This window comes from Scyliorhinus canicula, chromosome 15 (assembly GCF_902713615.1).
Source record: "Scyliorhinus canicula chromosome 15, sScyCan1.1, whole genome shotgun sequence".
Lineage (NCBI taxonomy): Eukaryota > Metazoa > Chordata > Chondrichthyes > Carcharhiniformes > Scyliorhinidae > Scyliorhinus > Scyliorhinus canicula.
This window is the reverse complement of record NC_052160.1, coordinates 29,895,938-29,922,359: the sequence shown is the minus strand read 5'-3', so window position 1 is coordinate 29,922,359 and position 26,422 is coordinate 29,895,938. Positions and strand designations below refer to the sequence as shown.

Below are 26,422 nucleotides of genomic sequence, written 5' to 3'. Positions count from 1 at the left end.
GCACGTTCAGTGAGTTGGTCACACCGCAGATTAGGATTGGTGACGGAGACAGGGAATGGGTGACCAAAAGGCAGAGAAAGAGCAGGAAGGCAGTGCAGGTGTCCCCTGCGGTCAGCTCCCTCCAAAACAGGTATACCGTTTTGGATACTGTTGGGGGAGATGACTCACCAGGGGAAGGCAGTAGTAGCCAGGCTCATGGCACTGTGGCTAGCTCTGCTGCACAGAAGGACGGGAAAAAGACTGGCAGGGCTATAATCATAGGGGATTCAATTGTAAGGGGAGTAGACAGACGTTTCTGTGGTCGAAAACGAGACTCCCGAATGGTATGTTGCCTCCCGGGTGCTCGGGTCATGGATGTCTCCAATCGGCTGCAGGGCATACTGAAGGGGGAGGGTGAACAGCCAGTTGCCGTGGTGCATATAGGCACCGACGATATAGGTAAAAAAAGGGATGAGGTCCTACAATCAGAATTTAGGGAGTTAGGAGATAAGTTTAAAAAGTAGGACCTCAAAGGTAGTAATCTCAGGATTGCTACCAGTGCCACGGGACAGTCAGAGTAGAAATTCAAGAATAGTCAGAATGAATACGTGGCTTGAGAGATGGTGCAGGAGGGAGGGGTTCAGATTTTTGGGACACTGGAACCGGTTCTGGGGGCGGTGGGACCATTACAAACCGGATGGTCTACACCTGGGCAGGACTGGAACCAATGTCCTAGGAGGTGCTTTTGCTAACACTGTTGGGAGGTTTTAAACTAATGTGGTAGGGGGATGGGAACCAGATTAGGAAATTAGTGGTCAGCAAAGAAGCAGCAACTAAAGCCAGTAAGGTACGAGATAATAAACTCAATGTGACTAAGGGGAAGAGTAGACAGGGAAGAGATGATGAACGCAAAGGTGGTCTGAGGTGCATTTGTTTTAATGCAAGAAGTGTAGCAGGTAAGGCAGATGAACTTAGGGCTTGGATCAGTACCTGGGAATATGATGCTATTGGTATTACTGAGACTTGGTTGAGGGAAGGGCAGGACTGGCAACTGAATATCCCAGGGTATAGATGCTTCAGGAGGGATAGAGAGGGAGGTAGAAGGGGTGGAGGAGTTGCATTACTCGTCAGAGATGATATCACAGCTGTGATTAAGGAGGGCACGATGGAGGATTCGAGCACTGAGGCAATATGGGTGGAGCTGAGAAATAGGAAATGTGCAGTAACATTGTTGGGACTTTACTACAGACCTCCCAAAAGCGAGCATGAAGTACAGGTACAAATATGCAGACAAATTATAGAAAAATGTAGGAGCAATAGGGTGGTTGTGATGGGAGATTTTAACTTCCCCAACATTGAATGGGATTCGTGTAGTGTTGGAGGCGTAGATGGAGCAGAGTTTGTAAGGAGCATCCAGGAGAGTTTTTTAGAGCAGTATGTAAATAGTCAAACTTGGGAAGGGGCCATACTGGACCTGGTATTGGGGAATGATCCCGGCCAGGTGGTTGATGTTTCAGTCGGTGATTACTTTGGGAATAGCGATCACAATTCCGTAAGTTTTAGAATACTCATGGACAAGGACAGGAGGGGTCCGAAAGGAAGAGTGCTAAATTGGGGAAAGGCAGAGTATAACAAAATTCGGCAGGAGCTAGGGAATGTGGATTGGGAGCAGCTGTTCAAGGGTAAATCCACATTTGAAATGTGGAAGTCTTTTAAGGAAAGGGTGATTAGAGTGCAGGACAGACATGTTCCTGTGAAAATGAAAGATAGAAATGGCAAGATTAGGGAACCATGGATGACGGGTGAAATTGTGAGACTAGCTAAGATGAAAAAGGAAGCATACATAGGATCGAGGCAACTCAAAACTGATGAAGCTTTGGAGGAATATCGGGAAAGTAGGACGAATCTCAAACGCGCAATAAAGAGGGCTAAAAGGGGTCATGAAATATCTTTGGCTAACAGGGTTAAGGAAAATCCCAAAGCATTTTATTCGTATGTAAGGAGCAAGAGGGTAACTAGAGAAAGGATTGGCCCACTTAAAGACAAAAGAGGAAATTTATGCGTGGACTCAGAGGAAATGGGTGAGACTCTTAATGAGTACTTTGCATCGGTATTCACAAAGGAGAGGGACAAGACGGATGTTGAGGCTAGGGATGGATGTTTAAATACTCTTGGTCAAGTTGTCATACGGAAGGGGGAAGTTTTGGGTATTCTAAAAGACATTAAGGTGGACAAGTCCCCAGGACCGGATGGGATCTATCCCAGGTTACTGAGGGAAGTGAGGGTCGAAATAGCTGGGGCCTTAACAGATATCTTTGCAGCATCCTTGAGCACGGGTGAGGTCCCGGAGGACTGGAGAATTGCTAATGTTGTCCCTTTGTTTAAAAAGGGTAGCAGGGATAATCCAGGGAATTACAGACCTGTGAGCTTGACGTCAGTGGTAGGCAAACTGTTGGAGAAGATACTGAGGGATAGGATCTATTCACATCTGGAAGAAAATAGACTTATCAGTGATAGACAGCATGGTTTTGTGCAGGGAAGGTCATGTCTTACAAATCTAATAGAATTCTTTGAGGAAGTGACTAAGTTAATTGATGAGGGAAGGGCTGTAGATGTCGTATACATGGACTTTAGTAAGGCGTTTGATAAGGTTTCCCATGGCAGGTTGATGGAAAAATGAAGTCGTATGGGGTTCAGGGTGTACTAGCTAGGTGGATAAAGAACTGGCTGGGCAACAGGAGACAGAGAGTAGTGGTGGAAGGGAGTGTCTCAAAATGGAGAAGGGTGACTAGTGGTGTTCCACAGGGATCCGTGCTCGGACCACTGTTGTTTGTGATCTACATAAATGACCTGGAGGAAGGTATAGGTGGTCTGATTAGCAAGTTTGCAGATGATACTAAGATTGGTGGAGTTGCAGATAGCGAGGAGGACTGTCAGAGAATACAACAAAATATAGATAGATTGGAGAGTTGGGCAGAGAAATGGCAGATGGAGTTCAATCCAGGCAAATGCGAGGTGATGCATTTTGGAAGATCAAATTCAAGAGCGGACTATATGGTCAATGGAAGGGTCTTGGGGAAAATTGATGTGCAGAGAGATCTGGGAGTTCAGGTCCATTGTATCCTGAAGGCGGCTACGCAGGTTGATAGAGTGGTCAAGAAGGCATACAGCATGCTTGCCTTCATCGGACGGGGTATTGAGTACAAGAGTTGGCAGGTCATGTTACAGTTGTATAGGACTTTGGTTCGGCCACATTTGGAATACTGCGTGCAGTTCTGGTCGCCACATTACCAGAAGGATGTGGATGCCTTGGAGAGGGTGCAGACGAGGTTCACCAGGATGTTGCCTGGTATGGAGGGTGCTAGCTATGAAGAAAGGTTGAGTAGATTAGGATTGTTTTCGTTGGAAAGACGGAGGGTGAGGGGGGACCTGATTGAGGTCTACAAAATTATGAGAGGTATGGACAGGGTGGATAGCAACAAGCTTTTCCCAAGAGTGGGGGTGTCAGTTACAAGGGGTCACGATTTCAAAGTGAGAGGGGGAAAGTTTAAGGGAGATGTGCGTAGAAAGTTTTTTACGCAGAGGGTGGTGGATGCCTGGAACGCTTTACCAGCGGAGGTGGTAGAGGCGGGCACGATAGCATCATTTAAGAAGCATCTAGACAGGTATATGAACGGGCGGGAACAGAGGGAAGTAGACCTTGGAAAATAGGAGACAGATTTAGGAAAAGGATCTGGATCGGCGCAGGCTGGGAGGGACGAAGGGCCTGTCCTGTGCTGTAATTTTCTTTGTTCTTTGCTCTTAATGTGGCAGGGGGATAGGAACCGATGCAGGAAGTCGGAAGATAGTAAAACAGGGACAGAAACAAAAGGCATTAAGGGGAAACGTGTAAGGCAGAGAAGACATAGTCAAAAATCAAAAAGGGTGACAGTACAAGGTACAGTGACTGAGGGGAACTCAGTGAATAGGCCCAGTAATACTAATAGGAATAAACAGAAAGTAAAAACATAAATGGTAAGCGACGCGGCAGGTTGTTACATGAAGATATGGGTTCAACGACAAGGAAAATTAGGAGAAACGTTAAGAGGAAATATAACTTAGGAGAGGTTACTGATTGAGGTGTTAAGATTCAAAACAGAGGTATAAAAGCCAACATAAGTGTACTTTACCTGAAAGCTCGTAGTATTTGGCATAAGATAAATGAGTTGATGGCGCAAATCATCGTGAATGACGATGATTTAGTGGCCATTACTGAAACATGGTTAAAGGATGGTCACAACTGGGAGTTAAATATCCGAGGGTATCAAACTATTCGGAAGGACAGAGTGGATGGTAAGGGAGGTGGTGTAGCTCTGTTATTTAAAGATGACATCTGGGCAATAGTAAGGCATGACATCGGTGCTATGGAGGAAAAGGTGGAATCCATTTGGGTGTAAATCAGGAATAGTAAGGCAAAAAGGTCACCTATAGGAGTAGTCTATAGGCCACCAAATAATAACATTATGGTAGGGCAGGCAATAAACAAAGAAATAACTAATGCATGTAGAAATGGTACAGCAGTTATCATGGGGGATTTTAATCTACATGTCGATTGGTTTAACCAGGTCGGTCAAGGCAGCCTTGAGGAGGGGTTTATAGAATGTATCCACAATAATTTCCCAGAACAGTATGTAATGGAACCTACGAGGGAACAAGCAGTCCTAGATCTGGTCCTGTGTAATGAGACAGGATTGATTCATAATCTCATAGTTAGGGATCTTCTCGGAAGGAGCGATCACAATATGGTGGAATTTAAAGTACAGATGGAGGGTGAGAAGGTAAAATCAAACACTAGTGTTTTGTGCTTAAACAAAGGAGATTACAATGGGATGAGAGACAAACATGCTAAGGTAGACTGGGAGCAAAGACTTCATGGTGAAACAGTTGAGGAACAGTGGAGAACCTTCCAAGCGATTTTTCACAGTGCTCAGCAAAGGTTTTTACCAACAAAAAGGAAGGACGGTAGAAAGGGAAAATCGACCGTGGATATCTAAGGAAAAAAGGGAGAGTATCAAATTGAAGGAAAAAGCATACAAAATGGCAAAGATTAGTGGGAGACTAGAGGACTGGGAAATCTTTAGGGGGCAACAGAAAGCTACTAAAAAACGTTATGAAGAAGAGTAAGATAGATTATGAGAGTAAACTTGCTCAGAATATAAAAACAGATAGTAAAAGTTTATACAGATATATAAAACAAAAAAGAGTGGCTAAGGTAAATATTGGTCCTTTAGAGGATGAGAAGAGAGATTTAATAATGGGAGATGAGGAAATGGCTGAGGAACTGAACAGGTTTTTTGGGTCGGTCTTCACAGTGGAAGACACAAATAACATGCCAGTGACTGATAGAAATGAGGCTATGACAGGTGAGGACCTTGAGATTATTGTTATCACTAAGGAGGTAGTGATGGGCAAGCTAATGGGGCTAAAGGTAGACAAGTCTCCTGGCCCTGATGGAATGCATCCCAAAGTGCTAAAAGACATGGCTAGAGAAATTGCAAATGTACTAGTGATAATTTACCAAAATTCACTGGACTATGGGGTGGTCCCGGTGGATTGGAAATTAGCAAATGTGACACCACTGTTTAAAAAAGAAGGTAGGCAGAAAGTGGGTAATTAGGGGCCAGTGAGCTTAACTTTGGAAGTAGGGACGATGCTGGAATCTATCATCAAGGAAGAAATAGCGAGGCATCTGGATGAAAATTGTCCCATTGGGCAGACGCAGCATGGGTTCATAAAGGGCAGGTCGTGCCTAACTAATTTAGTGGAATTTTTTGAGGACATTACCAGTGCGGTAGATAACGGGGAGTCAATGGATGTGGTATATCTGGATTTCCAGAAAGCCTTTGACAAGGTGCCACACAAAAGGTTGCTGTATAAGATAAAGATGTATGGCATTAAGGGTAAAGTGGTAGCATGGATAGAGGATTGGTTAATTAATAGAAAGCAAAGAGTGGGAATTAATGGGTGTTTCTCTGGCTGGCAATCAGCAGCTAGTGCTGTCCCTCAGGGATCAGTGTTGGGCCCACAATTGTTCACAATTTACATAGATGATTTGCAGTTGGGGACCAAGGGAAATGTGTCCAAGTTGGCAGACGACACTAAGATGAGTGGTAAAGCAAAAAGTGCAGCAGATACTGGAAGTCTGCAGAGGGATTTAGATAGGTTAAGTGAATGGGCTAGGGTCTGGCAGATGGAATACAATGTTGACAAATGTGAGGTTATCCATTTTGGTAGGAATAACAGCAAAAGGGATTATTATTTAAATGGCAAAATATTAAAACATGCTGCTGTGCAGAAAGACCTGGGCGTGCTAGTGCATGAGTTGCAAAACGTTGGTTTACAGGTGCAACAGGTGATTAAGAAGGCAAATGGAATTTTGTCCTTCATTGCTAGAGGGATGGAGTTTAAGACTAGGGAGGTTATGCTGCAATTGTATAAGGTGTTAGTGAGGCCACACCTAGAGTATTGTGTTCAGGCTTGGTCTCCTTACCTGAGAAAGGACGTACTGGCGCTGGAGTGTGTACAGAGGAGATTCACTAGGTTAATCCCAAAGCTGAAGAGGTTGGATTACGAGGAGAGGCTGAGTAGACTGGGACTGTACTCGTTGGAATTTAGAAGGATGAGGGGGGATTTTATAGAAACATATAAAATTATGAAGGGAATAGATAGGATAGATACGGGCAAGTTGTTTCCACTGGTGGGTGAAAGCAGAACTAGGGGGCATAGCCTCAAAATAAGGGGAAGTAGATTTAGGACTGAATTTAGGAGGAACTTCTTCACCCAAAGGGTTGTGAATCTATGGAATTCCTTGCCCAGTGAACCAATTGAGGCTCCTTCATTAAATGTTTTTAAGATAAAGATAGTTTTTTGAAGAGTAAAGGGATTAAGGGTTATGGTGTTCAGGCCGGAAAGTGGAGATGAGTCCACAAAAGATCAGCCATGATCTAATTGAATGGCGGAGCAGGCTCGAGGGGCCAGATGGCCTACTCCTGCTCCTAATTCTTATGTTCTTATGTTCTTTCATTAGATACAATCGAATGTATCATTTTGCAGAGTAAATTTGAGGTGTGATGAGTTGGCTAGATAAAGGGTGCAGAAAGTCCTGGAGCTTCACTCTACCAGCTAAAGTGTGATGGAGAGGAAGTTCAGTTCTGCCTATCCTTGTCGAAAGACTGAAGATCACACCCAAAATGCCAGGAATAGAGTTAATTGTGTATGTTCCATGAACCACCTGCATGACACATTGGTCGCACTTCCCTTGGTCCATGTCCATTGTCCAGTTATGTTATCTTGAGCATCAAATAGACCAGAGATTGGTTCACAGCTGACAAGGGTAAGCCACATCCTTCAGGTGCCCCTATCTTTCTCTGCCATATTCCTAGGCCATTGGAGCCTTCTCCTGATTACCAGGTTTCCTGTGCTCCCCTCCCTCTTGATATTTCTGCTTCAGTCATTCATACCTCTTCTAGACCCATCATAAAAACAGTACATGTTGGAAATACTCAGTAGGTCTGGCAGCATCAGTGAAGAGAGAAACAAGAGTTAATGTTTCAGGTAAATGATATTTCACCAGAACTGGAAAAAGTCAGATAATGAGAGGTTTAAAGCAAGTATAGAGACAGAGAACACAGGAGAGTAGGAGGTGGTGAAACAAAAGTGAAGATCTGTGATGAGGGGAATGTAATGAATGGGACAATGTAAAAGAGACTAATTAAATCCTTTTGGAGAGAAGAGCAGAACTTCCTGGAAAGGAAATGGCAGAAAATTAAACACTAATTCAAAATCAAATTATGGTGGATGCTAATCCTGAACATTGGGTTGGAGCCCTGCCCACTAGTAGCAATTGGGGGGGGGGGGGGGGGGGGGGGGGTTGGATGTGCCAGAGCTCGGGATGGGGGCAGACGTTCTGGTCTTTGTCTCGCTCGTGGCAAGCAGGCGGACTGTAGAAGTCAGGTATTTTAAATACACTTAATATAGGTAAGAAGACTGTTTAAGACAGAAATATTAAATCCTAGTTTTAAAATGAAAGAAATATACAACTTCCAAACTCAGACATGTGTTTGGGAAAAACAGAACCACTGATAAAAACATCACATTCTTTCAAGGGCAGCAGCGAAATCCCATGGGTTTTAAGGTGGTATAATTAAAGGCTCCATTGTTCTGATTTCTGGCCACTTGTGATAACAGCCTGAACCACATTCCATAACGTATGCAAGCTGAAACATTTTAGACTGTGTCAAAATACAGTTTCATTTATATTTTCGGAATAATAGCATGATGAGATGACATAATGTCTTAATTGTTGCAGATAAGCAACAATTGGAAGTGGCGTTGCATTGGGAGGATGGATGGCTTGTTATCAAATCAAATGTGTTTTGAATATAGCTTAAACCAATTAGGATTATATTGGGGTGTGATCGGATCGCTTAAGACAGATATGAAAGAGTATATCCATGAATGATTTGGCCACCATTTTAGACAAGAAGACAAGAAGAAAGAAAGACAAGAAGACAAGAAGAAAGAAAGAAAGACAGACAGAAAGACACAGAGAGAAAGAGACAGGAAAGAGACAAAGAGAACAAGACAGAAAGAGAGAGAGAGAGAGAGATAAAGTAAAGGAAGAGAATTAGAAAAGAGTTCTGTATTCCTATTTCATTTTCATACTTTGACTTCAGCCTTTGACTTTTAAAGTTGTTTTCAGGCTATTGTCTCAGAAGATAATTCCTGTGATTCTTTGAAGAAAATCAAATTGTCTACAAACTACCTTTTAAATCATTTTCAAGTTGTAACCAATGAACTTCAATAAAACAATTCTTATTTGCACCTGTCAAGTTTTTAACTTGAATTTCTACTGAGTTTCAGCAATGTCTCAACAACAACCGGCAACCGTAAATTAAATAAAACTGCATTCAAATCCTAAGATACAACACGGACCCTCTTTGGCTGGAGGTCAACTACGCTACCAAGCGCCTCTGCATGGCTGGGTGACCAGATGGAGATTTGCACCTTGAGAGGGTTAAGTTCACCTTGAACGGGTTAGTGGGCAGGTTTGACCGCAGGTGGTGGCTGTTTATAATGTAATTAAAAGAGTTGGTCACCGTTAGCTGTGGGGGGGGTTGGGGATTTGGTTTATACAGTTGTGTGGGGGGGAGGGGTTATAATTGTTATTACGTGTTATTGTTTGGTTTTTGTAAACTTTGTATAAAAATTGTTAACATTTCAAGAAAAATATTTCCAAAAAAGAACACTGCGGATGCTGGAAATCTGATATAAAAACAGAAAATGCTGGAAATACTTGGCAGGATCTGTAGAAGGGAACTGGGTAATGTTTCAGGTCAATGAGAGAGGGAGTGACGTAGTGGTACTGTCACTATACTCGTATTCCAAAAACCCAGGGTAACGCTCTGGAGACCTGGGTTCGAATCCAACATGAACCCAATAAAAGCTGGAATTAAAAGTCTAACGATGGGCATGAAACCATTGATTGTTGTACTAATGTTCACTGATATTCTTTGGGGAAGAATATCTTTCATGATTATCTGGTCTGGCCTACATGTGACTCCAGATTCACAGCAATTTGGTTGACTCTTAAATGCCCTCTGAAATGGTATAGCCAGCCCCTCAGTTCAAGGGATGGGCAATAAATGCAATGCCCATATCCCATGAACAAATTTTTAAAAGTAACTTTCATCAGAACTGAACAATGCTAGAGATCTGGCATATTTTATTTCTTTTTCAGTATTCATTACTATTTGCCTTACACTATCATCCTCCTCTTTTCCACCTGCTCATAGATCTTCCCTTTCATACTTTCCTTTCTTCCCATCTTTTCATGTCTCTTTACTCACTTAAAACCTATTACATGTCAATCTCCTTCCAGTTCTGGGGAAAGCTTGTTGAATCGAAACACAGGGTGCGACCGAACAGAAATGAAATAGAGTCCTGTGTTGAGCATGTTTAGCTGGGTGTTTCCCGGTGCTCACAAAGACCCTGCTATCTAATGGGACTGTTTTATTTCTGGGACCACACACTTGGTCTCATTTCCTGAATTGAGGAGCTCTGCTCACCAGATGCCAGAATGCCAGGCTGGTGGTGCCCAGTGATGCCAGGGTACCACCCTTCCCAGAGCCCAGACACTCAGGAGCCCCAGTACCATTCTGCCTGGTCCCCGTTTGTGGAGACCAATGCTAAATGGCACTCACCTGCGGTCTCCAAGGTGAAGGGACTAGATTCCAACGCCATGGGTAGATCCGGTGAGTGCATATTAAAGGGAGACTAGCTGCTCACTTTCATATCCAAATTTCCCAAATACGGAAAACAATCTCGCCCACAAACTCGAGATCTAGTGAGATCCCGTGAGGCAATGTGAGCTGTGTAAATCTCACGAAGCTGGTGAGATTTACCAGCTGCATCGTGCACCAAGTCGGGCACGGAGGGGCCGTTAGATTGCGCCCAGTAGCTTTGTTTTTTTTCCACAAATACGATCAGACACAGATAGCATTTCTAGCATTTTCCCTTTATGGTGTAAAGTCCAATGGAGGACATCCAAGATAATAAAGGACCCCTACCCCCACTCTAACTAATTCCCTTGACTTTAAAGAGTGGGTGTAAGATCCGCTCACAGCCCTGACTGGAATGTAAGGGTCTGCTCTATCTGTCATAGAATACCCCAGCATTGGCAGAATTCCAGGTATCACCTCCCAAACATCAATTAGATTTATGCCCCTTCCAGCCCCGTGAATTTTGAGCCAATTTTTATTTATACTCATGTGCAGTCTGGAACTGTGAAGCAAGATTTTCTAACTCAGCCTGTCCCTTCGGGGGAATACTTAACCAATCCCTATGGATGACTAACCTAAATAGTTCCTCAAACTAATTATTGTAGTTGGACATTTCTCTTAATTGGCAGTTGCCCAAGGATGAAATCTCAGGCAGGAAATGGCTGTTGTTCATTTTCTTTATATTTGTTTGTAACAATCAGAAAATGTGAGATTTAGAAATAATGTGTGGTGTGACAGACATTCCCAAAACAGTTATCAAAATAAAAGGATAAATATAAGGGTAGGTTTTTCTGGTTGTGAGTGCGATTTCAAAACATAAAAAGTGCAGTGAGAAAGAGGTGGTAGAATGTTGAAATCCGTGGCCAGATCTGTGCATATCGGCCACTTGATTTTATATCTTAAGCCAAATTGGGCAGGAGATGGCTCTTGGTGAAAGTCCCAATATTTTTCTTTTTGTTCATGAGCATTGCTGGTATGGCCACTATTTATTGCCCATTCCTAATTGTCCCTAAGTAGGTGATGAGCCACTTTCTTGAACCGCTGCCGTCCTTGGATGTAATACACCAACAGTGCTGTTAGGATATGAGTTCCAGGATTTTGATCTAGCAACAGTGAAGGAACAGCAGTAATACAGTTCAAATTATGTAAAATTTGAAGGGGAACTTCTAGGCGGTACTGTTTCTAATCATCCACTCACGGATCCAATGTTTCTAAGTGGCAGAGGTCACAGGTTTGGAAGCTGCTGTTGAAGAAGCCTTGGCGAGTTGATGCAATGTCTCTTGCATCTGGTGCACACTGTGCTGGTGATGAATGGAGTAAATGGTGTCAAGCTACTTAAGTGTTGTTGGAGCTGAACCGATCCACTCCAGTCACAATGCAAAGCAGTTCACTCTTAAATGCCCCCTTAAATGGCCTAGCAAGCCACTTAGTTGTCAAACCACTAAGAAGTCTATAAAAAGGAATTAAACTGGACAGACCACATGGCATAGACCTCGGCACCGGAAACAATAGCGGCAAACCCAGCCCTGTTAACCCTGGAAAGTCCTCTTTATTAGCATCTGTGTCAAAATTGTGAGTGCTGTCTCACAGACTAGTCAAGCAACAGCCTGACATAGTCATACTCACAGAATTATACCTGACAATGCCCCAGACACCACCAACACCACTCCTGCTCATTACCAGCCACTCGGCTGATGAATCAGTATTCCTCCATGTTAAACATCCCTGGGAGTAATCCCTGAGGGTGACAGGGGCATAGAATGTACTCTGGGTGGCTTGGTAGCATCATTCCTGACCAAGCTGGTTGAGTCCTAAAGGAGAAAGCTGTGAGTCTGGGTCTGCAACGGGTGGTGAAGGAACTGACAAAAGGGAAAAACATGCTTGACCTTATGCTCACAACCAGCCAACCACAGATGCATTTGTCCATGACTGTATTGGTAGGAGTGCCATTGGGGCAGCACGGTAGCATAGTGGTTAGCACAGTTGCTTCACAGCTCCAGAATCCCAGGTTCAATTCCTGGCTTGGGTCACTGTCTGTGCGGAGTCTGCACATTCTCCCCATGTCCGCGTGGGTTTCCTCCAGCTGCTCCGGTTACCTCCCACAGTCCAAAGGTGTGGAGGTTAAGTGGATTGGCCATGAAAAATTGTCCTTTGTGTCCAAAATAGGTTAGCTGGGGTTACTGGTCTACGGGACAGGGTGGAGGTGTGGCCTTAAGTAGGGTGCTCTTTCCAAGAGCTGGTGCAGACTTGATGGACCGAATGGCCTCGTACTGTACTGTAAATTCTATGAGTGACCACTACAGTCTTTGTAGAGACAGACTCCCATCTTCACATTGAGGATACCCTCCATTGTGCTGTGCGGTACTATCACCATGCTAAATTGGATAGATTTCAAACAGATTTTGCAACTCAAGAAGGAGAAACCTTGGGTTACTTTGGGCCCATCAGTATTATACAAACGAAAATCTGTCTTTTGTTGATATTTAGACTACAGCTGTGATGAGGTCTGAAGCTGAGTGTCTCTTGATAGCATTGTCAGGGGCACTTTCCATGACAGTCCTGATGATTGAGAGTGAACTGATAGGGCAGCACGGTGGCGCAGTGGGTTAGCCCTGCTGCCTCACGGCGCCAAGGTCCCAGGTTCGATCCCGACTCTGGGCCACTGTCCGTGTGGAGTTTGCACATTCTCCCAGTGTTTGCGTGGGTTTCGCCCACACAACCCAAAGATGTGCAGGATAGGTGAATTGGCCACGCTAAATTTCCCCTTAATTGGAAAAATATGAATTGGGTACTCTAAATTTCTTTAAAAAAAGAAAGTGGACTGATGTCAGATGGATCAAATTGGATGAAGATTGGCATCTGAAATGCTCGGGACCTCAAGAGGAGGTTGAAAAAAATCTTCCATTCAGCATTTCTGGCTGAAACGATTCAGCCTTGTCTTTTGCATTGAATATGCTGGTCTCTCCCATCATTGAGAGTGGGATTTTTTTTTTTATATTGTCTTGGTTGGTTGTTTAACTGTCCACCACCATTCACAACTAGATATGGCAGGCCTGCAGAGCTTTGATCTGATTTGTTGGTTTTAGAATCACTTAGCTCTGTCCACAGCATGCTAGAGTCCTGTGTTGCAGCTTAATCAGAATGGCACCACATTTTAAGTTATGCCTGGTGCTACTTCTGGCATGCTGCCTCGTACTCCACATTGAACCAGCATTGATCCCTTGGCTTGACAGTAATGGATATGCTGGGCCATGAGGTTACAGATTGTTGTTGAATAAGGTTCTGCTGCTGATGGCCCACAGTTGTGAGCTACTAGGTCTGTCCCATTCTATCTCGTTTAGCATGGTGGTCATGCTACACAACACATGATGATATCCTTAATGTAAAGACGAGGCTTCATCTCCATAAGCACTGTGCAGTGGCCATTCTTACCACTGCTGTTGTTGGCAGGTGCACTTGCCACAGTTAAGTTGGTGAGATGAAAAAGTTTTTTTCCTCTTGCTGTTGCTCTCCCCACCTCCCTAATATCCAGTTTGGCAAATATGTCCTTCAGAACTTGGGGCCGGCTCAGTCAGGAGGGGTGGTAACAAGTCATTCTTATTGATTTGCTTTGAATTTCTCCACCCAGTGTATATTCTGTGCCCTTGTTACTGTTGGTGCTTCATCCACGTGGTGTTCAATTTGGAGGAGTACTGATTCATCAGCGGACAGAGGTGGTATGTGATATAAAGGTTTCTTTGGTTATGTTTGACCTGATGCCATGTGACCTCATGGGGAACCAGAGTCAATGTTGAGCACACCCAGGCCCCATTCTCACCTGACTGTATACCGTTGTGCCAGCACATCTGGTGGGTCTGCCCTACTGGTGGAAAAGGAGGAACCCAGGAATGGTATTGGGAAGTTTGGGACAGTGACTGTAAGGTATGATTCGATTAATATGATTATGTCAGGCCATTGCTTGATGAGTCTTTGGTACAGCTCTCCCAATTTTTTCACAAGTTCTTAGTTGTAAGTGAGGAGCATTTTGCAGGATCAACTGGATGAGGTGTACCTTTGTTGTTTCCAGTGCTCAGGTTTATGCTGAGTGGTCAGTCCTTTTTTATTCTTTTTTTTAAATGTTTTTATTCTCCTTTTTCACATTTTCTCCCAAATTTACACCCACCAGCAATAAACAATAATCAAGTCCTGTTTTATTCTTAATTGACGTTTCTGCAGATATATTCTCTGTATGAAAGTACAGGATTTAACCTTTTTAAAAGAAAAAAAAATGTGGAATTGAGTAAAATTGACAACTCTACCAAAACGGCCAATAAACAATGTAATCTTTGTCCAGCGAAAAAGCCCACTCCAGGACTTGAACACAGAAATCCAGGCTGACAGTGAAGCAGTGCTGCCCTTTTAGTGGTGCCATCTTTAGGATGAGACATTAAACCAAAGCTTTATTTGCCAACTTGGATGACAATGGTACTATTTTGAAGAAAAGTGCAGCAGTTAACCCAGGCGTTTTAGCCAATATTTATCCATCAATCAGCATCACAAAAACAGGTGTTCTGGTAATTTTCACCTTGCTGTTTGTGAGAGCTAAATTATTATTTATGTATTTATTGTTTCTAAATTCAATTTAATGTAATATTTATTGTCACAAGTAGGCTTACATTAACACTGCAATGAAGTTACTGTGAAAAGTCCCTGAGAAAAGCGCCACATTCCGGCACTTGTTTGGGTACACAGAGAGAGAATTCAGAATGTCCAAATTACCTAACAGCACATCTTTCGGGACTTGTGGGAGGATATCGGAGCTCCCGGAGGAAACCCACGCAGACACGGGAGTCTGCAAACCCGTGCAGACTCCACACAGACAGTGACCCAAGTCAGGAATCGAACCTGGAACCTGGAGCTATGAAGCAACAGTGCTATTCACTGTGCTACCGTGCTGCCCATTCATTTTTTCCAATTAAGGGGCAATTTAGCATGGCCAATCCACCTACCCTGCACATCTTTGGGCAAACACGGGAGAATGTGCAAACTCCACATGGGCAGTGATCTAGGGCCGGGATTGAACCTGGGACTTCGGCGCCATGAGGCAGCAGTGCTAACCACTGCGCCTCCGTGCTGCCCCCATGGGAGCTAAATTATGCATTTGCTGCATTACACATACACTACATTACACTGCATTCCCGTACCAGCCTCCCCGAACAGGCGCCGGAATGTGGCGACTAGGGGCTTTTCACAGTAACTTCATTGAAGCCTACTCGTGACAAGCGATTTTCATTTTCATTTTTACACAGTGACAACAGTTCAAAAAGTATTTAATTGACTGTAAAACACTTTGAAATGGCCTATACATGAAAAATGTTTTTTAACTGAAGGTCTTTCTTTTCTTAGGTCACAGTGGGATTGAGATGGGTAAGTGGAAGATTAATTTTTTCAGCCAGATAGTTGCAAATTAAAGCAGCTTCAGGTCACTGTTGCATTTCTTTCTCAATATTAAGCTTGCCTGGTGATTCTACTTGCAACCTGTCTACTATAGATGGAGCCTTTATGCTATAAATTCTAATAAGACTTTAATGGTGTTGCATTGATTTTCATTTGTAGAGCTCAGTATTCATTAAATTGTTTCTGTATTTGGAAAGCTTTTGCGTGCTATTTATGCATTTTGGCTCATCTAGTCAGGAGAGAGCATGAGCGAATCAGATGTTCTGCTCAACTATGTTTGTGACTAAAGTACTGTCACAAACTGCTTTTTCCCAGCCTGAGTTAACAGATGTTTTGTGTTTATGTGTTCTTTCAGTCTATTTGTTTTCAACTATTTTGCAAACAATGTTTCTTTAATTCCTACTCCTTGGAGGAAAGATGTTAGCACTGCAGAGTGAAACATTTTCCATTCTGAAGTCCCAGTGTCAGAAACCAGCAACCTTTAGTCAGGTACAAAAAGAGTTTAGATCTAGAATAAAGCTCCCTCATACTCCCAGGCTGGATACAGCATGGTTATGTACAGAGGAAAGTCCCTCTACACTGTCCCATCAAACATTTCCAGAGCAGGTCCTGTTGTGGGGGATTGGTTACATCTCAGTCGATTTAATGAAGACTTCATAGTCTTTAGCAGGTTAACTGTAAGTCTTTAACGACTAGAACTATTTACAGATATACTGTAAAGGGTACAAGCTGGGAGATTTTTCCCTACTTGGGTCTTCATGCAGCTCTGTCCTATACCATACTGACCCCGGGTGCGAGTTCAGTATTTTCTTACATCACTGTGGCCAATGCTGTACTCAGTTCCACATTAATCCTTTATGTGCCAAACCCTTATACTACATGTACAGCACAGGTTATATATAGAATTAAGCTCTCCCTGTACTATCCCCATCAAACATTTCCAGGGGAGGAAGTTTAAATGCAGAGTAAAACTACCTCTATTCCCTCATGTCTTTTCTGTAGAGGCCCTGATCACCATAGGAGGGTAGAGGGCTTTGTGAGACAGGTTTCAAGGACAGTGAAGGCAGCAGGTTGTTGAGTCATTTAGGAAAAGCTACTGGAATGTTAGGCTTTACCTTAAGAGGTAGAAAATATAAAATCCAAGAGATAATGATAGGATAATGATGTAATGCCTAAATAGGATCTCCGAGGCCTATGTGGTATTAGACTGCACAGAATAGGAAGGAAATTGAGGCTGGTATGTGGATGATTAGAATAAGTTATGGAGCAATATGATGGAAGTGTTTAAAATTATGAAAGAAAGGGACAGGATAGAATCAGGCTCTATATAATTGCTGAGGATTCAAGTATGAGGCCCCTAAAAATACATGATTAAATATATATTTTGGCTGCGTCCAAAAGAAAGTATGCCTAGTTCTAGAGAAGGTCATGCGGTTGTATTTGGTGTCAAGTGATTTCACCAATACGTCTATGGCTGCCATTTCTTTATCGTCATCAATCACAAACCATTGCTCGGCCTCTTTCGAGAGGATAAGGCGGTCCCGCCCATAGCGGCTGCAAGGATTCAGCACTGGACTCTGTTATTGGCTGCCTACAAATACTCTTTCGAGCATGCTGATGTGTTGAGCTGTTTACCCCTGCAGGTCTAATCCGCAAACCCTCCTATGGCAGACAAAGTGAATTTCATGGATTCCATGCCTGTCACTGCGTTGTATGTTCATGACTGGACGCAGATCAACCCTATACTTGCCAAGGTGCGTCATCTGGTACTATACAGTCGGCAGCTACCAGGGGAGTTGAATGCTCTCTTCTCAAAATTAGCGGGAGTTGACCATGGAGGATGACATCCTCCTGTGGGGCACCAGGGTTGTTGAAGGGGACAAGAGGACCTTCACAACAAATATCCTGGAGTATCCAAAATGAAGATGCTGGCAAGAAGCTACATCTGGTGACTGGGATTGGACACCGATTTGGAGACATTGTCCCAGCAATGCCCAATCTTCCAGGAGCAGCAGAAGCTCCCTGCAGCAGCGCCCCTGCATCCTTGGGAGTGGCCAGGATGCCCTTGGGGCTGCATGCAAGCTGGTTTCACCTTCTTGGGTTCAATGTTCCTCGTCCTGGTGGACACTCACTTGAAGTGGCTGGAGGTCCACAAGATGGCATCATTCACCTCCCGGGTGATCATCAAGCAATTGCACATTTCCCTTTCCACCCAACGAATCCCAGAGGTACCTGTGACCAATAACGGGGCCTCCTTCACAAGTGAGGAATTCACCACTTTTGTGAAGAACGATGGGATTCACTCCGTTCGTACCGCCCATACCATCCGTCATTGAATGGTTTTGCAGAGAGGGTCATGCAGATGATTAAACGGAGGCTCAAGAAAGACACCCCGCTCGATGGACACGAGACTGGCAAGATTTTTATTTTCATACAGGACCACGCCACACACAGTGACTGGGGTAGTACACGCTGAGATGTTAATGGATATCGTAGACAGCTGAGTTTGATTCTGCTGGACATCAGCACGAAGGTGCATCGTAACCTTTTTGTCTCTTCACACCTGATCACGTGGTGTTCATTCGTAACTTCAATGACGGTGCTCACTGGCTCTCTGCAATTGTCATCAATCACACGGGACCAGTCCCATACCAAGTTCAGGTCCGGGGCAACTAATGAAATGATACCTGGATCACATTCGCTCACAGCGGTTGCTCCCTCAATGAATGCCTCAAAAGAAGCCTGCCCTGGATCTTCCAGTTCCATTGCTGAACCAGCCTGCTGTGATGTCTCCGGTCTCTCTCGATGCCGATATTGCCTCATCAAACTCAGAGGTGGTGTTGCAGACCTCGGCAGTCTTGGATGCGACTTCGTATCTCAGCTGCCTCCTGACAATTGTCCGCCACATTGTTCCTGCCGCCGACACGGTTCACCAGCATGATATACACCGTCTGATCCGGCGCATCAGCTCCATGAGGACCTACTGGAACTGAAGAGACTTCTATGTCTTCCGCCTGCCCTTCCTTCTCCGCCTCATCGCTTGTCGAGGATTTCTTCAGCTTTGTGGGGAGGCATGTAATGTAATATCCCGCAAGGGGCTTACGGTGTGGGAGTGCTTGTCTTCCCCGTGCTCCCTGTTGAGTCGGAGCTCCCCCGCTAGTGGCAGGGTATCTCCATTACCTAGAGTATATAAGGCCGATCACAGAAGTACCCAGTCAGAGTCTACCAGGGAGTGTAAATATACTGTTTGTAAATACAACTTTGTTCTTACTTTTACTCGTTTGGACTCCTTTCTTAAAGAGTTATCCGCAGCTAAGTTAATACTGTAATTTACAGTCAAGGAGGTGATTCTGTGCTGCTGAATTCCCTTTTTTAACATTTCTATCTTTCTCCGTTTTCCTCTCCTACTGGCAAATGCTACAAGATGCAGATGGGATCTTCGCTCACGTCCCTTTAAGGATCTTTCCCTGACGTCTCTTTAAGGATCTCGCCACACCTGTCCCTTTAAGGACATGTCCCTTTAAGCATCTCTCACTGCCTATCCCTTTAAGAATCTCTCGCTGCCTATCCCTTTAAGAATCGATCGGCGCCTATCCCTTTAAGAATATCTTGCTGCCTATCCCTTTAAGAATTTCTCGCTGCCTATCCCTTTAAGAATCTCTGGCTGCCTATCCCTTTAAGGGTTTCTCCTCGGCTCTTGAGACACTCCGTGGCGGCTGCGCGTGAAGAATCGTGATCCATTGCTTAGCAACAGTTGCCGGAATCGGGCCTATGCAGCCTGGGGCTGATCTCCGGCTCCGAGATCCGAGCTCGGTCACCAGTCATGCTGCCGGCCTCCGGGGCACAGAGGTAATCCGCTTCATTCCCCATCTCCCGCAAGGCCGCGGCCTTCTATTTCTATAGCGCCTTTCACATCCCTGGAACATCTCACAAGTGCTTCAGAGACTGGAGTGTTTTTGAAATGTCATTTAGGAAACGCGGCAACTAGTTTGTACACAGCAAACTCCCACGGGTATCAGTCTGAGAGATAACGACCAGATAATTTGTTTAGTGGTGTTGTTGGAGGGATAAATATTGGCCAGGATACTGGGCGAGATCTCCCATGCTTGGCTGTAAAAAAAAATGGTACTGTGGGATCTTTTCCATAGAATCCCTGCAGAAACAGGCCACCCGGCCCATTGAGTCCATACCATCCCTCTGACAGAGCACCCCACCTAGGCCCACTCTCCCATCCACGCAACCCCACCTAACCTACACATATTTGAATTTACATTCACCCAAGAAGGCAGCTCAGTTTAATATCTCATCGGAATTACGCATCTCTAACAATGCAGTATGTCCTTAACTGTCCCTCAAACAGTGCACTGCTCCCTCAATACTGGCCCTCCCACAGTGTTGCGCTGCCATCACCATTGAAGAATGAGAGATGATCTGACTGAAATATTGTTTGCCCTGATTGCAGATTATAAAACAAGGGGGCACAGTCGTGGGCTAAGAGGTCGATCGTTTAAACTGAAAGTAGGAGTAATTTCTTCACTCAGTTTGGCATTTGCTATCCCAGAGGATTATTGTGGATGCTCCTTGTTGAATATATTCAGCACTGAGACATATTTTTTGGTCTCTTGGGGAGTCAAGGAATATGGGGAGCTATATTACTTCTGTGTTATCCTAAATATGAGTCCCATCCTAATTATATAGATTTAATTTATTTTTTGTTCAAACTTTGGGTGGATATTGATTATTTTAGTTGTGAGCAAGTTTGGGAAATTGTCTTGGTAATGGAGATGGGGTTTTTTGCTTTGGTTTTTCAGATGTATGTAATGGCTGAATGCTTTATAGGCTTTCCTCATTACTGGATGAAGCCATTAAGGAGTGTACAGAGGAGGAGAGAAAGCTCGAAGCTGAGCTGAAGAGTTATCGCATGCTGCTGAAACCCTGGTACGGTTGGCAAATTTATTTTAATTCAGTTATGTGGAATATATAATTCCTCATTGTCCCCTAATAATAGTAATGTACATGACCAGAAAAGGCAACTCAATTCAGCCAGTCCCTTTCCCTAGAGATTGGTTCTCCCTATCTCTACACCCCCCAAGGTGCATTTGCACCTTGTGATTGTGTATGCGAAAGCTGGATCTTGGATTGGATTCCGGCTCCCTCTCTGTCAGTGGATGGGGATTATTAAAATATATTGTATCCTGGTATCTATCTAATTTAAAGTAGCAATGATTCCAGCATTTTATATTTATTATTGAGGCTTTATTGATGTTTATTCCCAGGAATCCCTGTGCTGGAGAGAGTCCCGTGAAGGACGGAGCAACTGCCATCAAGACAGGTGTGCCTGGCTGAGAATCTTTCGGGGGTCTCTTGAGGGGGAAGGTGTATATTTTAATAACCTGAAAACTATCTCGAGCCTGCCTTTTTTTGATTCACGACAACACCACCTTTCTGCTTTTTCAACATCTGCTGCTGTAGTTGCATCTTAACAGCTTGTTCTGTTACTTTGGTTTCAGTATTGTATTTCTTGAATTCTGAAAATTAAGAATTGAGCTGCTTCCTCCTCATTGTCCTTTTTTTAAGCTGTGCTCAAGCATTCAGCCTTTTGGTAAATATCCTGGATAAAACTGAATACTATACTTCATTTGTAGTGTAACCAGTGCCTCATATTCTCCATAAGTTCCTTGGACTTGTGATCTGTGCATCTGATATACCACAGATTTTATTTTTCCTAGAGCTTCACAGAAAAAGGAGTAGGCTATTCCACTCATCAACCGTATTCCTGTACAATTCAGAAACGGAGTCATTGGCCCAACCAGCCTATATTGGTATTTATCCACAAACAGTATCCTAGTCTCATATGAATCCACTCTGTTCCCATATCCTTTCATCCTCCTATTAAACCTAGTCTTAAATGTTAACATGGTGTCTGATTCATTTCATCAGCGTAGGGCAGCACGGTAGCACAGTGGTTAGCACTGTTGCTTCACAGTTCCAGGGTCCCAGTTTCGATTCCCGGCTTGGGTCACAGTCTCTGTCGAGTCCGCACGTCCTCCCAGTGTCTGCATGGGTTTCCTCCAGGTGCTCCAGCTTCCTCCCACAGTCCAAAGATGTGCAGGTTAAGTGGATTGGCCATGCTAAATTGCCCTTGATGTCCCAAAAGGTTAGGTGGGGTTACAGGGATGGGGTGGAGGTGTGGGCTTAAGTAGGGTGCTCTTTCCAAGGGCCAGTGCAGACTCGATGGGACAAATGGCCTCCTTCTGAACTGTAAATTCTTAGACTTTGTACATGTCCAGTTTGTTTACTGATCTCACACAAATGTTTTTCTCTTTCTCTCTCGAAGCATGATTTTATTTACACCGTGATGTGACTCCTTAGTTTGTCTATTATTAGCTGAAGCTTTCTCATTTTTTCATTCACTTGTTAAAATGATTGGTTCAAGTTGGCATGCTCTGTCACTGACAGTTTCTGCATCTCTTAGCAAATAATGTTCTTTACCTTGAGAAGTTCACAAACCTTTTCCATAGAAAGAGCTTTTTGTTTGGGAGCCAAACCTGTGCCACGGGGAGTTCCATGTTCCGGTTCCGAGACCTCAACCCTGGTTTCACTGGATCTTTTTCTTTAAGAGATTCTCCCAACTCTGATGTAAGAGGTAATGTTTAAACTTCTTTTGAACCATAGTGCCCGATGCTAGAACAAGAATTGCTTGACTCTTAATTTCCCCAATCTATCTCTTGGATTAGTTCCCGCCAAGCATAACCACTCTTGTCGAACTGGGATGCTTTGCCTTTATTGTCATCCTCCCCTTCATCCCTGCTCCACTTGCAGACTGATGTCTTGAGTGGTCATTGGGTAATTTACTCCTTACAATGTGTAACAAATTGTTCACCCTATTATAGAACCCCCACCACCAGTGGCCAATTTTCAACTCCAGATGTCTCCCCAATGAATAAAGGAAAAGGGGTACATACATAGACACATAAAATATAGGAGCAGGAGGAGGCCTTTTGGCCCTTCGAGCCTGCTCTGCCATTTATCACGATCATGGCTGATCATCCAACTCAATAGCCTAATCCTGCTTTCTCCCCATAGCCTTTGATCCCATTCTCCCGAAGTGCTATATATAGCTGCCTCTTGAATATAATCAATGTTTTAGCATCAACTACTTCCTGTGGTAATGAATTCCACAGGCTCACCACTCTTTGGGTGAAGAAAGAGTGCAGACTCCGCATCTACCCTGTCTAGTGAGGGAACCATGGTTGACAAGAGAGGTTGAATGTCTTGTTAAGAGGAAGAAGGAGACTTATGTAAGGCTGAAGAGACAAGGTTCAGACATGGCGCTGGAGGGATACAAGATAGCCAGGAGGGAACTGAAGAAAGGGATTAGGAGAGCTAAGAGAGGGCATGAAAAATCTTTGGCAGGTAGGATCAAGGAAAACCCCAAGGCCTTTTACACAGATGTGAGAAATATGAGAATGACTAGAGCGAGGGTAGGTCCGATCAAGGACAGTAGCGGGAGATTGTGTATTGAGTCTGAAGAGATAGGAGAGGTCTTGAACAAGTACTTTTCTTCAGTATTTACAAATGAGAGGGGCCATATTGTTGAAGAGGACAGTATGAAACAGAATGATAAGCTTGAGGAGATACTTGTCAGGAAGGAAGATGTGTTGGGCGTTTTGAAAAACTTGAGTATAGACAAGTCCCCCCGGCCTGACGGGATATATCCAAGGATTCTATGGGAAGTAAGAAATGAAATTGCAGAACCGTTGGCAATGATCTTTTCGTCCTCGCTGTCAGCAGGGGTGGTACCAGAGGATTGGAGAGTGGCGAATGTCGTGCCCCTGTTCAAAAAAGGGAATAGGGACAACCCTGGGAATTACAGGCCAGTTAGTCTTACTTCGGTGGTAGGCAAAGTAATGGAAAGGGTACTGAGGGATAGGATTTCTGAACATCTGGAAAGGCATTGCTTAATTAGGGATAGTCAGCACGGATTTGTGAGGGGTAGGTCTTGCCTTACAAGTCTTATTGACTTCTTTGAGGAGGTGACCAAGCATGTGGATGAAGGTAAAGCAGTGGATGTAGTGTACATGGATTTTAGTAAGGCATTTGATAAGGTTCCCCATGGTAGGCTTATGCAGAAAATAAGGAGGCATGGGATAGTGGGAAATTTGGCCAGTTGGATAACAAACTGGCTAACCGATAGAAGACAGAGAGTGGTGGTGGATGGCAAATATTCAGCCTGGAGCCCAGTTATCAGTGGCGTACCGCAGGGATCAGTTCTGGGTCCTCTGCTGTTTGTGATTTTCATTAACGATTTGGATGAGGGAGTTGAAGGGTGGGTCAGTAAATTTGAAGATGATACGAAGATTTGTGGATAGTGAGGAGGGCTGTTGTCAGCTTTAAAGAGACATAGATAGGATGCAGAGCTGGACTGAGAAGTGGCAGATGGAGTTTAACCCTGACAAGTGTGAGGTTGTCCATTTTGGAAGGACAAATATGAATGCGGAATACAGGGTTAACGGTAGGGTTCTTGGCAATGTGGAGGAGCAGAGAGATCTTGGGGTCTATGTTCATAGATCTTTGAAAGTTGCCACTCAAGTGGATAGAGCTGTGAAGAAGGCCTATGGTGTACTAGCGTTCATTAGCAGAGGGATTGAATTTAAGAGCCGTGAGGTGATGATGCAGCTGTACAAAACCTTGGTCAGGCCACATTTGGAGTACTGTGTGCAGTTCTGGTCGCCTCATTTTAGGAAGGATGTGGAAGCTTTGGAAAAGGTGCAAAGGTGATTTACCAGGATATTGCCTGGAATGGAGAGTAGGTCATACGAGGAAAAGTTGAGGGTGCTAGGCCTTTTCTCATTAGAACGGAGAAGGATGAGGGGCGACTTGATAGAGGTTTATAAGATGATCAGGGGAATAGATAGAGTAGACAGTCAGAGACTTTTTCCCCGGGTGGAACACACCATTACAAGGGGACATAAATTTAAGATAAATGGTGGAAGATATAGAGGGGATGTCAGAGGTAGGTTCTTTACCCAGAGAGTAGTGGGGGCATGGAATGCACTGCCTGTGGAAGTAGTTGAGTCAGAAACGTTAGGGACCTTCAAGCGGCTATTGGATAGGTACATGGATTAGGGTAGAATAATGGAGTGTAGATTAGCAGATTCAGCTCCAGGGTCCCAAGTTCGATTTTGACTTGGGTCACTGTCTGTGTGGAGTCTGCACATCCTCCCCGTGTGTGCGTGGGTTTCCTCCGGGTACTCCGGTTTCCTCCCACAGTCCAAAGATGTGCAGGTTGGGTGGATTGGCCTGAAAAATTGCCCTTAGTGTCCAAAATTCTATGATTAACCTAGGACAAAAGTTCGGCACAACATCGTGGGCCGAAGGGCCTGTTCTGTGCTGTATTTCTCTATCTCTATTTCTCTAGCTCTATCTCTAGTCCTGTTAGAATTTTATAACTTTCTGTGAGATTCCCCCTCATTCTTCTAACTCCAGCGAGAATCCTAACCTAGTCAATCTCTCCTCACATGACAGTCCCGCCATCCTTGGAATCAGTCTGGTAAACCTTCGCTGCACTCCCTCGAGAGCAAGAACATCCTTCCTCTGAGAAGGATGCTGACTACTGTGGGATGATGGGCAAAGGTGCCTAAGAACCACTGCAGAAAGATAGGCAGAGGCTTCTGAGGGCTTTTGGCCCATTGAATGATTACAGTGGATTAAAAAGTCACAGAATTTACATTCTGTTAAACACAGTGCAGTTGAGAGCCTGAATGTGGGAGCTTGATTCATTTTCTGTTCTTCTTTTCCAGACCATGATTGTAGTTCTGAGGAGCTGCAGGAGCTCGAGGTGTTGAACAGAGCTCTGGCTAAAGCCCTACGAATACGACAAACCCATCATAACGTGCTTGAGACGGAGCTGATCCAACCACATACCTCTGAGGGCAGCACAGTGCCAACTGATAAAGGATATGGTGCTGCCAAACAACAAACGGCATCCAGCTGTGGAGATAAACCTTCAGCAGACGTTTTATTCAGGACACTGCGGTCAAATGCAAAGAACAAGGTAGCAAGTGCCAGCATGAATAATGTTGGTGGAAAAGTGACAGCACCAGAGTGTCGGGAGAGTGTTACTGAACCGAGTAACTTGACAGATAGGCTTACTGGGAGGATGGTCACAGCACAGACAGTCTCCTCCCGCAAACCAGTGTGTTATACGTTGAAAGTCCCATATAAAACCAAACCGGAAGTGAGAAAGTTTGTACCATCGGCAGGGGGACAGTTAGCTCGAGGCTCATTGCAAACTCAAGCAAGCTTAGTTCAAACTGCTGCCAAGCGACATACAAAACAGCCTGTCTCTGTTGACGGGGCAGGAAGCAGAAGTCGACAAAACCGGCTCAGGTGTATAAAATCAGCTCCAAGAACAGTCATACCTCACAGTGTACAGACTCCGACATGTACAGATGCTCTTCCAAGGACAGTCACATCACACAGTGTACTGAATCCTGCACGTTCAGACACTGCTCCCACCTTGGCATTTGCTGTCATTAGCCAGCAAAGAGCCAATTGTATCAAGGAATCCGTGCAGTTGAGTGCTTCTGGGAGGAACATGCCCCTAGCTGAAAGCTCTTCCATGGAGAAACCCAAATTGTTCACCCTTCAGGAAAGTGGGTAAGAGAATTGGAAATTTACCTTCA

At 44.3% G+C, this 26,422-nt stretch overlaps 1 protein-coding gene across 6 annotated transcripts in view; it reads left to right on the top strand.

Annotated features, from left to right (window-relative positions):
• Positions 1–8,867: 8,867 nt before the first annotated feature.
• Positions 8,868–26,422, top strand: part of LOC119978390 (tubulin epsilon and delta complex protein 2) — a 31,143-nt gene continuing 13,588 nt past the window's right edge. Inside the window, exons 1-6 of one of the 6 annotated variants that reach the window (XM_038820005.1) lie at positions 8,868–9,053; positions 15,684–15,704; positions 20,546–20,672; positions 21,011–21,066; positions 21,464–21,556; positions 25,538–26,396. In XM_038820005.1, the coding sequence (XP_038675933.1) occupies positions 20,563–20,672; positions 21,011–21,066; positions 21,464–21,556; positions 25,538–26,396 (1,118 nt within the window). In that variant the 5' untranslated portion in view covers positions 8,868–9,053; positions 15,684–15,704; positions 20,546–20,562. Of the gene's footprint in view, positions 9,054–15,683; positions 15,705–19,414; positions 19,584–20,545; positions 20,673–21,010; positions 21,067–21,463; positions 21,557–22,260; positions 22,381–25,537; positions 26,397–26,422 lie in introns of those variants that run through there. The other 5 variants (XM_038820003.1, XM_038820004.1, XM_038820006.1 and 2 more) reach the window with 5 other exon arrangements.